Source organism: Sipha flava, unplaced genomic scaffold (genome assembly GCF_003268045.1).
Source record: "Sipha flava isolate LNK unplaced genomic scaffold, YSA_version1 248_pilon_pilon, whole genome shotgun sequence".
In the NCBI taxonomy this organism is placed as follows: domain Eukaryota; kingdom Metazoa; phylum Arthropoda; class Insecta; order Hemiptera; family Aphididae; genus Sipha; species Sipha flava.
In genome coordinates, this window is record NW_020272897.1 from 602,112 (window position 1) to 617,013 (window position 14,902).

The following is a 14,902-nucleotide window of genomic DNA, read 5'->3' on the forward strand; positions in this document are numbered from 1 at the left end:
CTTTTGAAATACTAAGAACTAAGAAGTATAAGGGGTATTCTGTTTGATGATTAGAATTATGATGGATAAAAATTTGTCACTGTGTGTGCTGTCCGAGGGTAGTGCAAACGGATCACTTTCCTAGGCCCCAGGACCTCACGAATATTTAATAACAACTATATTGATACCTATAGGCAGGGGCAGGCCAACAGGAATTTAAATGGAGAGCTAGAATATGATACAACTAAGGATCTGTAGTGACATACATTTTAAGATCTAAAATGGTATCAAAAACTGAATTTGTAACTTGTGTAGATAGGTTAACAATTTTTATGAAAGGACTCTAATTTGTAGTTATGACTTATGCTACTATTATAGGAAATGTATTTAAAATTTTAAAAACTAAAACTAGAAAAATTCATAGCGCTTGTATTAAAATTAAAATAAATCCTTACCTATCTAATTAGCAAATATAATAGTTAGTTATACACTAATAGTTAGTAAGTTATTACAAAAACTGCTAATAAATTCCAGACTGTCTTAATTAATATTCTTGCTTTAATTGTAATGCGCACTCTACACGTGCAGTAGGCGAGGGGATAGTAATAAACGATTTGATTTTTATGGCCTAACGCAACTACATCTCTCTGGCTAAACTTTGTAAAATTTAATATTTGATTCACAATTTCTAATGGCCTGCTATAAATTCCAACCCCAATAGACATTTTTATCCTGTGTATTTTTATCTATAGCCACTAAATTATTTTTTTTTCAACAATTCGTAATACTTACAACAATGGTAGTTTGATTAAAGTCATTTCGGAGCTCGTGAATTTAATAAATGTCATGATATTTAAGTCAGCTGCAATATAGCAAAGAAAGTTATTATTATTATTCATACAACTCATAGGTACTTAATTATATTAGTATACCTACTGCACATACATGCAAAAACGTATATATAACGATCTTGTGAATAAAACGTAATTTTAAAGATTTACCAACTATAACGTAGAGTTTCATCTGAATATTGTGCAAATACGACGTGATAAAAAGTATACGATGTACACATAAAAAGACAAATTGTTGAACAGTAGGTATTTAGATAAATATCTCCGAACAAACTCGTGTCAAATAACAAACGTCATTTGTCGTCCACATCCATATCACCCATACAGGATGAAAATAATTACAAAAAATTTAGCTCTCCAAAACGTTACGCGGTCCAATCGGTGGAAAAACCCCAGATGATAATGTTTTTTCACTACAACAGTTCACAGACACTGAGTAACACACTTAAAATCTACATTAAGTCAATACAACTTGGACTCCGCTATAACTCAATAAAAGTTTAGGTATGGATTTAATACATTTAAATTAAATTGGCCAATTGATCTGAATATTATATCTTATGGTAGTGACCTCACATATCGACTAAACTTCAGCAAGCATACCAACGATTAGGGGTTCTCTTTCCAATATTAAATAGAAAATCAACTATTAGTAAAAAAATGCTCACTTATTATATATAAGCAAGTACTGAAACCTTTAATATTATACGCAAGTCCTATATGGGGCAGTTATGCCAATAGTCACTTAAATAAAATTTAAATTTATCAAAACAAAATACTCCGCATAATAACTGATGCTCCCTGGTTCGTTCGCAACAAAGCCCTGCATAATGACCTGAAAATTCCTACTATTAACGAGTACATAAATCATATAGCAAACCGATACTTTCACTCTCTTAAGAACTCGAATGGTGCCGTCCACTACAACTTAACCGAAAGTCCACCAAAAATTCGCCATCTCAAGAGAGGAAGACCCCACGACTGAATTAAATTACCTACCACCAATCACTTACACATCGAATACATCAAGCCGAAAAAATTCTATTTTTAACCTATATTTAACAATATTTTATTAACTTAATACTTAATATTTTATTTAATATTTAATATCCCGCTAATTTTATATTTTACTTAATATTTTACATTACATTATTATATCGCATTTATGTAAATAAGAAAATTGCATGTATATATTATCAATAGGCTTAGATAGCTATTCTAGCTAGGAATGCCTTAATAAAAAATAAAAAAAAATAAAAAAAAAAATATCTTATGGTAGCTTTTGTTATATACTGAACTATATACAGTATGGTATATATACTGAACTGAATCTTAAGTCAAAACAAAACGGTTTAAACTCGTATTGTTCAAATGTGTAATAATAACATTCTAATCATTGTTGATTTGTTTAGTTGATGAATATGCATTAGTGTAATGAAAAGTATCTTTTCATGTTGTGGAGCTCGAAAGCGATGCCTATTATTATTATTATTATTTTTTAATGGTTGGATGGAGTTCGATACCATTCGTTCACAGTTTAATCATACTTTTAAAAAGAATATAAATCACATGAATAAACAAAAGGTCAAAAAATATATATACGATTGTTACAATAACGGTTGACGGAGCGAGTTGTGTGACACGCATGAGCGTCATTTATGTTTGGACAGACATATGGAATGTGTATAAACCCTTATATGGTTTCCGAAAAAGCATTCTGACTGGTCTTTTTTTTACGGCCAGAAATAGTGAAGGAAAACCCATATGAAAATCGCATAGTTAATAAGGATTGTATTCCGAATACAAAAGCGACTTTGTAGCACCAAACGATATCGAACGAATTTCTGTCCGTATTATATTATGCGATAACTATAACACATCTTACACACCTAATTACTTTTTGATCGTTATTAGTTCACGGACTTTATAAAATTTATCTACAATGTTTGCATCTCGTTTCGCATAAGTTTATTTGATCGGTCGATCGATGTAGTGCGGTCGTGTATAAATTATATAATACAATGAAAATTATTGAGAAAAGATAGTGTTGACCTCACAGTCATCCATGTACGATTGAATTTACCGTCATGTGTGGCGATAATCGACGGTCGATCGTTATTATTTCTTATCTTCACCAAGTGAAATTCGTAATTACGTTTACATATATTACAATGACGTGCAATAGTTTCCAACACTAATGCACTGCCGCGCACGCGTACTAAGTGTACACGGACAACGCATTTAAACCATATTATCATGTGGATAATTTCCGCCAAAAGAAACCATTTCCCTTTTCAGCCATTCTGTAATATCCATTTTTGGTAGTATCATTAACGATTTGAACTGTTGAAGTTCGCTGTCGAATGCCAACCCGAATTCTGCAGTATGTGACTGCTTTTCAATGTTATAACGTCCTAAAGTGGGCAAGTTAATGAAAATAATAAATTGTGGTTAGCTAAGTTAATTTAATTAAATTGCCTTCAGTTAAAGTTAAAAGTTAACAAAAAAAAAAGTAACTCTGATAAGTTAAAAGTTAAGATAGAAAATAAAATTAACTTAACTCAATTACAAAAAAGTTAATTTTTCTAATATAATATGTTATACTTGTATTTATAACAAATACGCAGAATACTGAATTCAGTATATAAATATCTCGGACGACTTTTTGTTTTGTCCATTGGAATTGTCGTATTTATCAGCAGTTACCTGTGTTATTAATATCCAATTTTAACTTTACACTTTTAAAAAACTATGCTATTTTTTTTTAAACCAGTTTTTAGAACTACACTATAGAGTTAAACCCAAAATCGAAAGAATAAGTTTTGTCTAATGGTTCTACGTGATAAAAAAAAAAAAATTAAATTAACTTAACTGTACAATAACGTTAATTAACTATAAAAAGCTAAGTTAAAACAATAAAAAAATTAACTGAATAAGTTAATAAGTTAAAAACAAAAATAACTAACTAGTTAAGTTAAAAAGTTTAAAAAATTTAATTTTTTAACTTAACTTTAACTTTTTAACAAGTTAATGCCCACCATTGATAACGTCACATGGTAAACGAAAAATGTAGCGATTCCCGTGCGCCAAACGGATTATATTCTGGTTCTTTTAGCTCGAAAATGTATTTTAAGTCAGTGTCACGGGGAGAAGGCACTGCGTTAAGTATGTATTAAACAAAAATCACATAACAGTACATTTTTTCCCCATATTACGTCATATGAGCAGCTATATATTTTATAGTTTTTACGTAAAAAATAATAATATTTTTATATAAATATATCATACAATTATTTACACGCTTGAATCGGCTGAGCTTAAAATTATCCATCACCACGAAACGCACAACTTTTATCTCTTTCGGTAACCATGTGTATTATGGTTAACGCATGAGCAATTTTAAAATTCATTTTAATTGTGCCCGTTCGCCATCACAGATAAACGGTAGTAAAGCCGAATCACTAGATTTAATATTGGCATTTTACTACTTTAACATTTGCATTGTTCCACGACATTTTCTAATAACGGTTTTGTAACACATAAACGTTGTTATTATGATGCGATGCGCATCCACGCGCTCAGCTAAACCGATGTTCCGACCACTTGCCGGGTTCGTACAGCGCGATGCAATAACGTATTGATATCGTTGTTGGACCCAAAAATTTTAAAGATAAAATATGATTTCATCCGTAAATAAACGGGCCTTTGGTAAGGACATCATATCCGAGATGAACGCGCAGTAATGCGGAACGTATATTTAACGGAACGTAGTATTCATGAAATACGATAAATTAATAACGTCAATCCGGTTGTTACGTTCAACACGAACACACGTATATTGCGCCGATGGTTCTTTCGCTCCGTTATCTCTGAGCACGCTCGTTAAATTATTTTTATCATGTTCATTAGTACATTGTTCCTTTACCTATAACGGTGTTATGTACAATAAAAACGGTCAGAATTCGGGCCTAGCGTCTTCGTGTACGCCCAAATTTAACAAAAGTAATCTGTCATCTTCGTCATTGTCACCGCATCCAAATGATAAGAAATCCAAGTAATTTGTTTCACCAAACCGATTTGCCGTTTTGGCATCTGATGAAGATAACTTAAGTAAACCCAACGCCATGTGTGATGCTTTTGATGCAATTGACGAGTCCATTATCCCTACTCTACGCGACAATTCCAGGGCTCCGCCATTTTATATCCAAAACATTAAGAACTTCTCTGCTTTCAAAAACACGTTAATCCAGCTCACTGGTCAAAACGGTTTTACATGTAAGTCATTACCTTCTTTTTTGATTGTGCTCCCTCAAGGTTATGAACATTTTTATATAATCGCAGAATACCTAATGGAAACCGATGTTTCTTTCCACACTTTCATGCCTTCTATATATCGGCCTTACAAGATCGTTATAAGAAACCTGCACCACTCGACCCTTATCTCAGACATATCTGATGCTCTCGACAAACTGGAATACTCCGCTACCCGTGTCGTAAATGTTATTAAAAATGGACACTCACTACTACTCTTTTTCGTGGACCTCAAACTCATTACCAATAATAAAGAAGTTTTAAGTATATCATCAATTTTGCTTACATAAATCAAAGTTGAATTACCATACAGGACGAAAAGTAGTCCGCTTCAGTGTAAAAACTGTCAAACATATGAACATACCGCTAAATATTGCCATCATCCCTCACGCTGTGTTAAATGTAGGAGAGAGCACTCTTCAGACACTTGCGTCAAAGAAAAAAGCAGCCCAGCCAGGTTAAGTTAAGTTAGCGTCCTTTGTGCGAGTGACCACACCTCAAACTACAAAAGATGTCCAAAATATAAAGCACTACTCAAACATCGCTAATTTACTCATTAAAGTCAACAAAATCTGAACACTGTACTCACGTCTTACATTCTAAAACCATCACCTCTCCCTCCCAATGTCTCCTACGCTTCCATCGCCGATCCTAATAATACTCCATTATCGAATAATTCCACTAACAACCACATTTTTTCCAAATTTATTTCAGATATTTCTTCACTCATTAATCCCCTCATTTCTCTCCTTACAGCCGTACTGCAAAAGCAATTCATTCCATAGTTCATTTATTCCCTATCTCATTAACCTAATTACCAATATATTTATTTATCTTAATGTCACTATTATATACTTAATTTCAAGTACTTTATTACAATCGTTGAGCTGTAATAGTTTTATACTAGAATCTAATAAAAATAAAAAATAAAAAAATAAAAAACAACGTCGATAGCGTATTATCATCATTTTATTCATGAACAATATTGCGTTGTATGTACATATGTCACTCTACAGTAATTTTATTGCGTGCCCTTTATATTGCGAGCAACAAGGGAGGGGAAAAATTGAACGATGTGGCTCGGAAACGTTGTGCGCACGAAGGCAAAATAAATAAATAATTAAGACTATATTTCAGGAGCAACGGATGTGATCCATACGGGATAAAAATACAAAAGTATATTATTGTGAATTATAATACAGAGAGCGCTGCAAAGAGATTCTTTGAAGAATGACGTGAATGACGTGAAGACCGTGGTTGAGTTACACGCGTGAAAGTCGACGTTTGCCGTACATTTATCGTCATAACGTGTGTGTGTGGGTTTCGGTGTTCGAACACTGTAATCAGTCAATAACGTTAAACTAAATAGATAACAAGTCACACGATGATGTGTGGTAGGGTGGTTCAGTAAATAATATACGATCGGGTAATAAATAAACGTCCCTTTAGTGCGAACATCGTCCCTGAGATAAACGTGCACTGGTGCGGAACGTAGTATAAATAAAACACAATTAACGGCAATTAATATATTGTCATCATCTTATTTATTAACAATATTACTTTGTGTATTACGATCTCCCGTGAAACACTTCAAATGTGTTCGAGGAAAGTGTTTTGATTTCACTCTGCATTTATTTATTCGTATAAAATTGCATTTACATGATAATATATTGAAGAAATGTGTGTGTTTCACAATATTTCACTAATCCGTTATACTCTAACAACGAAAATATTATGTAGTCGACGTAATAATATTACAGATGATTTGTGCGTAAGTTATAATTGATTAAATTTAATACAAACTACTTAAACATATAATCAGTGATGACCCGTATCATTTATTATGTGTCCAATTCAATCATAAATACACGTCATAAATCGACAAAATACTCGTATATTTTTTGTCATCTATAAATTTATACCGTAGAAGAGATATGTAATTATTTTTATTCCGAAATTGCATTGTATTATTCAATTTATTATTTTGAACAAATACCTTATTACCTTTCTTAAATACCTTTCTTATTAGAAATATTTTTCTATAAAATAAAAATCTCGTGCCACAGTGTATGTAACCATACTCATCCGAAACTGCTTAACCAATTTTAATAAAATTTTGTATATGCATTTGGTAGGTATGCAAATAGGTTATTATCTATTTTTTATACTCCTATGTGCTATTGTTTAGTAAATCGTAGTTTAATTTAATCATTTTTGACCCAATCGATAATTGCACAATTGAAAATGAATTATTAAATGATACTACTTATAAATGATTAAAAACCTTATTAATTTTATTTTTGATATTAAATTACAGGTATGGATAAATATTAAACAACAAGATCCCGCAACAGGTGCCAAAACAAACAAGAATGTTAGTTCTAAGGATTATTATGCATATCGGTTAATAATTAGACGTGATCAGGACAACGTTATTATACGATGTTGTGAGCTTTGTCAACAATTTATGGTCAACACGTATATAAAGATAGAGAGCGAACGATTACGATACTTGCGATTCAATCAAAAAAAGATGCGTATGGAAGATTCTCAAATAATTGTTAAATATCGGTGATGGGAAAATTACTACAAATGAAACGGGATGCATATAATTACCAACCGATTTCTGCACAATCAATCATTCGCAAGATGCTCTCATTGACCATATATTTCCCAATGTACACAGAAAACAAACAAGTCATGAGTGGCTGGCAGAAAAAGCAATTTTAGCAGCAAAAAATGTGAACGTCAATGAATTGAATCTCAAGATACAATATTTGTTACCACGAATTTTGGTGTCATATAAATCTGTTGATACAGTTTGCGATGCTACTGAAGCTGTACATTATCCAACAGAGTTTTTAAACTCAATGGATTTACTAGATATTCCACCGCATAATTTACAACTGAAAGTTGGATCTCCGGTTATTTTGCTTCGTAATTTGAACCCACCACAGTTTTGCAACGGCATGCGATTAGTCATTAAAAAATTAATGAAAAATGTTATCGAAGCCATCATTTTAAATGGAAAATTCCGAGGTGAAAATATATTATTACCGCGAATCCCTATTATACCCATAGATGTGCCAATACAATTTAAACGCCTTCAATTTCCAATTAGATTGGCATTTGTAATGATTATTAATAAGTCTCATGGCCAAATGATGTCAGTCTGTGGCTCAGATTTGAGCACGTTATGTTATTAATTATACGTGGCATGCTCCCGAACCATCCATTTTGTTTGTGTTGGCAAAAGATGGGATAACAAAAAATATCGTACACTCTGTTGCATCAAGGGATTGATATTTTTTTTTTTACTAATACTGTTATAATTAGCGATATATATAGTTTTAAAGGATCAATTTTAATGAATTATTAAAAAAATAAATGTTTGATGTTTTTTCATTTTTATATTTCGTCACCGTTCACAGCACTCCATACCTCTTCCTCTTATATACCACATCCTTACACATTTATATTAAATTAGTTAGGTATTTCTTTCTAGCCAAATATTCTCTAGAAATAATTTATATGACAAAACAAAGTTTGTCGAATCAACTAGTATATATATATATAGACTCATACGTTACGTATTTCAAGGTACCATGATAAATATAATCTTTTTATGGTAAATATTAGTACATTTATGTATTGTATTTAATATACCATGTTGAAAGTTTACATCAGAGGGATTCCATCAAGCATTTCCGTTAATTAAAATATGTTAAACCGTATTTTAGAAAATAATTTAAAGTTAAATATTCCGTTACACAAAGCAAACAGTATTCGTATCATGCACGCATTTTCATTTCCATACCCATTATGCATGTATATTAAAGATTCAAGAATACTCTTGTTTGTTAATTAATTAACATTTTTAACCATTTTTATTGGTTTTTTGATATTATGTTTAGAGAAAGCATTACAGTACTTGTTTATGTTTAAATTAGTTTAATAACCAAATGATAATATTATGTCAAAAGTGGCTATAATAAATTGAAAATTAAAAATCCCTTAAAAAATTTGTCACAATTTGCATACTTAAAAGCGTTTTTAGTCATTTTAAATTTTAAAAATAAGTATTCGAGATGTATAAATTCAAAACAATTAATGACAAACTAAAACTTCAGAATATTTTAGTTAATTATAAAGTGGCTTTTGGTTAGTTTTGCGTTAAATCATTAAAATATATAAACCAAAATTACTTAATTTCTTAAATAAAATATAGCGTTAACTTAAATAAAACAAAACATTATTTTTCACATTTACCTTAACACTAGAAAATAATTGAAAGTATTGAATTCATTAATAATGTTTCCGAAGTACTATTATTTTCAAGTGTGATTCTTTATCTTATGAAGTCTTACAGATTTAACAAAGAAAAAATGCATCGATTATATAAAAAAAAATAAAATGAAAAAAATATATATACCTACTATAAATAATTATAATAATTTTATATATTTATAATTATTACAGTATTATACAAAACAAAAAAAAAAAGAAAAGCTATTTATTTAAATAATCGTGTGTAAGACATTATTCTTGTTAAAAACAAAAAATATAAATCTATAGAAATTTCAAGCATATAAGATTTATAGTTTCAAAAATATAATAAAAGTTAACTACTTATTCAGTTTAATAAAGTATTAACATGAAAACCTGATTAAAATAAAATTTTTGATTTAGAACCTCAACAGATGTTATAGTCTAAGTAAATTATTTCGGTTCTTAGAAAATCTTGGTTACTATAAACAAAACGCCCTACTTTTTTTCGTGTTCGTGGTTCGATCAGATGTAAAATGCAGCATGCTATATTTATTTTAATAATACAAACCATACATTTTCCGTTTTTTTTTTCAGAGCATACATAATATTTTAGGGAAAAAATAAAGATTGAGTCCAAAGATAACAGATCGACATAAATTTACAAACGTAATGATAAACGAAGATTACATGAAACACAGGCAGGCTCGTATTTAAAAATTTTGCGTCCCCGGGAATATAATATATGCCCCTACCCCCCAAAAAAAAAAAATAAACAATAATAATATAACACTTATTATTTCGTCCATAGTTGAAATTTTTTAATATTAAAATTTAACTTATAATTGAAAATCGTTTAATATTTTTTTTAATTAACAAATTATAATATATTAAAAATATAATTTTTTTTTTAATTTACAAATAACATAATAAAACATACTATTTTATTTTTTTATTATCTTATTTTCTTTTTTATTAAGTACATCATTTTTAAAATTCATTTTGCTAAAATATATCACCACTCCTGAGACTTGACGCCCCCGGACATATGCCTACCCGTGCCCCCCCCCTAAATACGGGCCTGAACACAGGGCATAATTACCGTAGTGTAGGTGAACGATTTGCGGTTGTATTAGTGATGGTGCGTAATATACCGTTAATATAAGCACACATGATTCGGTTTTGTTAGCAAAACGATAAATGTCTGAGAAACTTTTCCACAACGTTTTATTTGTCTATTTCAAAGATGATTCAAAGCCAAGAAATTGTATCTTTATAAAGTGATAATAAATTTAAAAAAATGAAATAAAATTTGTTTAATACGGTTTTTTATTTTTAATTTTTCTTGCTATTTATCACATGATTAATTTATGTAGTATAGTGACTAATTAATGCCCCTTCTGTTTTACCATAAAATAATAATGATATAAAGAAATGTTGATGAAAAATAATTATCATAAATTTAGTTTTAATTTGAGCTTGATATTATTTCTCAGCATAATAGTATTTAATACATATATTATCTTAGTTAATTAAGACTATGGTAGTTAGTTATTTTATTAATTTATTATTAAGTGTATATTTTTTATCAAAAAAATATTATAAAATTATATATTATTTTATATATATAATATTAAAAATATTAGAAAAATCTTTCCGACGTGTTTTCGACTACTTGTTATTATTAAGAAGATAAGAAAACATTAAACTGGTATAGACTTAAAATTATATATTTCGTTTTAATATGTATTACGTTGTTTTATGTTAATATAGTATCTGACATGAATAATATAATTATGAAGTTGGAAAATGTCATATCTTATAAAATATATAAATATTAAATATTAGTAAAGTATTTTGTTAGAAACAAAATAATAAGTGATATCACTAACTACTGTGCTGTACAATATCAAATGTTTTTATCATAATGGCCTATTTAATCTTTATTTTATTCTGTTTCAATACGTATTAATAATCTTTGATCTGTCGTGCAGTGTTAAATTATTCATGTATGCGTACATAGAAATCTATATCATATTCAACGTTCCAACTTAATTAATTAATTAATTTGAATATTTAAGCCAAATGGCTGTTTAAAATATAACGAACAAGATAATATGATAAGCTTAATAAGACATAATGAACAGTAATATTTATAACAATAGAAAATATTAAATAAATATAAATAGCACCATATTCAATAATAGGACGGACTAGAGCACAATACAAAGTACGAAAAAAATTAGCTGACTTGAAGAGATTGATGTTACGCTTAATAAAACCTAGGACTTTTAATGCTCTATCAATTACTACATCGAAATAATGGTTAAAAGAGAAAGAGCTGGAATAGTGTATATTAAGAACTTTAATAATGGAGACGCGTTCTAACTGTACCCCATTAAAAGTGTATGAATTATGTATTAGGTTTCTTGATTTAGCAAAGGAAATAACTTTGCCCTTATCAACGTTAAAAGAGAGGTCTAATTGGAATACCCCCCTGATGGAATTTGATAAGTCCGTCTTGTAAAAGAAGGTAATCAGTATGAGTTTTGATTTTATACAATTTTTTTATATCATCGGCATATAGAAGAAATTGAGCTTTATTTAAATTATTAGAGATGGAGTTCACATAAAGGTAAAACAAAAGGGAGATTAAATGGCTACCCTGAGGAACACCAGAAGTTACATCAACTAAGTTAGATGAGATACCGTTAAGTTTGATGAATTAAAATATATATAATTAAAATCAATTATTTTTTTCACGCACAAAGTTTATCAGAATAAAAATCACAGTTAGTGGTGAAATGATAAACATTGTTTGTGAAATATAAACATTATTTCATTGCGTCTACAATTTTAGAAATATTAATACATCCATACATAAATTATACACCAAATACATATATACAAAATAATCAATGAATAGTAATTTTATTATTAACTATTACATTTTCAATAATCTTCAAAAACATTTTTCAAAAATTATTTTTATCACTGGCAATAGCTATACGTTTTTAAATTTAAATATAATATTATTACATTCTTAATTTTGTACTCCAAAATTGTGTGCTCATATTAACTGAATATTGAACCGGTATAGTTAATGTTCTGTAAAGATTTTAATTAACTGATTCAAAAATACTGTGGAATACCTATTACGAAAAACATTGATATACGTACACATTTTAAATGCTTATAAACTGTAATATATTATACCATACTGGTACATAGTTCAATATTCGATTATCGTACTAAAAACCTGTAAAAGAAATATTTGGTTCACTCAATTTACTAATTAAAAATTATACATTGTTGGTTTAAATATGTATGTAAAAAAATATTTTACAAATAATCGGAAGTATAAAATAATGAGTGTTGCTTGTAAATAATAATCGACCAATAAAGTTAATGATATGACATACAGTAACTCAAATTCTGAGCCAAAATGAGTAAATTATGTATTATAAAAGTATAATAAATAAATATTTTAAAGAATAATAGAAAAGAATCATATTAATCGCCAGCTTCGTCAAAAAGTCACTTTACAACAGTTACTAGAAAAACTATCATCATATTTTACACAAATGTCAATGTATCTGAATAATTCTTAAGTGCTAATTACGCATATTATATTGTTCCTTAATAAATTTACGAAAAATGCAATAGTTTCGAAAGAAAACTCAATTGATATTGATGATTTTCTGATTACAAAATTTACAAGATTAATATTCTAGTTCGTTTTTAGTTTAATAATGAAAAATATGTATTAAGAAATAAATAAAGCCTTAGTCTTGGTCAGTGTTGGGAATAGATAATGCAAAATTTATCTAGATAAAGATAATAGATAAAAAAAATTAAAATATCTAGATAAAGTTAAAAGATGATTTCAAGACTCATTATTATCGATAGTTACCTAAGTGTTTAATGTTTATTGTAGTAATTTAGTGTACCATTAAGCAGTATTTTTATAAAATGTACAATATTTAATGATAGTTAATCACTAAAATGTTACACAAAAAAAAAAAAATAAAAATAAAAATTGCTCTATTCGTATCAGGATGAATACAGAATACATAAAAAATTATTTTAAGTTAACAATATTGTTTTCCATATAATATTAATTTGATGATTTTCATTATTCTATAAGTAGTTACGACTTTACGGGTTCCAAGAGTGAAATAATGACTATTCAGCGTATGAGTTACATGTGTATACTAAAATCAAATACCTACTATATTTGGAACTTCCATGGAAAAATAAGAAATTAAGTTTAAAAATACCAAAAATATTTTCCCCAAATGAAAATACAAAAAAATTTCATACCAAGAAATAATAATTACTTATTAACAATGTACGAATTATAATTATGAATACAATATCTATATGTATAAAAGAAAGTCAGGTTATTTACAGAATTTATAACTCAAGAACGATTGAACCGATTCTGATAATCTCTGATTTGTTGGATTCGTCTCCGTACAAGAATAAAAATAATTCTAATCTTGACAAGAATACAGACATTTATCTAGATAAGTAAAAATTTTATCTTAGATAAGTTATTAGATAACTTAGCGTTATTTATCTAGATAAGATAAAAGATAACAAAAAATCTATCTAAATAATTTATCTAGATAAGTCCCAACACTGGTCTTGGTGCGTCAACTGTAGATTTTTCTTTTGAATTGAACAAAATTATATAATATATCTAGTGAATACGACGCTAAAATTACTTCAAGTTACACAAAATAGTTTTTAAATGTTTGAATAAAATTAAAGTATTGATTAATTATTATTCGCTAAAGTGGTTCCATTAAAAAGTAGCAATTTTGTTTGTAAAGGATATTTACTGATTCAAATGTTAATTGAAAAAAATAGTACTTAAACATTATGATGCCAAATTTTTAAAGTTAATTTACTGCTATATTATTCCTATTATTCCGTGCAACTTTGCCAAATATAATTAAGTAATAAACAGTAAATTAATATAAAAGTAATTTTAGTTTAAACACTTCAAACAGAACATTATAATTTTTGCCAGATGCATTAATTTTATCAACAATGGTGCAATAATTTGGATTCTGTATAGTAATAAATATTATATTGTGCTCCATTATCAAATAAATAATTAAAATATAATATAATGTATTATATAATTAATATAACATAAAATATAATATAATATCTATAACTCTAACTGTAACTTTATGTGTATAAACATACATATGTGCGTTATTAATAACACAATAAGTCCGGATTCCCGTTGGAAATGAACGTTTTCGCTGATTTATTAATATTAATTTGGGGTGAAAGCGAATTCTGAATCGACCACGCGAAAACATCGATGGTCGATCGCACAGTTACGATACACCTGTCATGTCCGAGGTGCGAAGAATGCTCTCAAATGTGTGTGCGGCAGCACGGATTTCAAAATGGTACAGAGATTTTTAATCGAATAACGCGATGGATACGAGTTTTTCACCGAGGCATCCAGCCCT

General features: G+C 28.6%; 1 protein-coding gene across 2 annotated transcripts in view; it reads right to left on the reverse strand.

Annotated features, from left to right (window-relative positions):
* LOC112684307 (glycine receptor subunit beta-type 4-like) overlaps nt 1-14,902 on the reverse strand; it is a 218,629-nt gene that overhangs the window by 144,740 nt on the left and 58,987 nt on the right. The window contains exon 2 of one of the 2 annotated variants that reach the window (XM_025555753.1): nt 772-841. The exons of the other annotated variant lie outside the window; for it this stretch is intronic. Coding sequence (XP_025411538.1) covers nt 772-827 — 56 coding nt within the window. The 5' untranslated portion in view covers nt 828-841. The remainder of the gene's footprint in view (nt 1-771; nt 842-14,902) is intronic. 2 annotated transcript variants of the gene reach the window in all.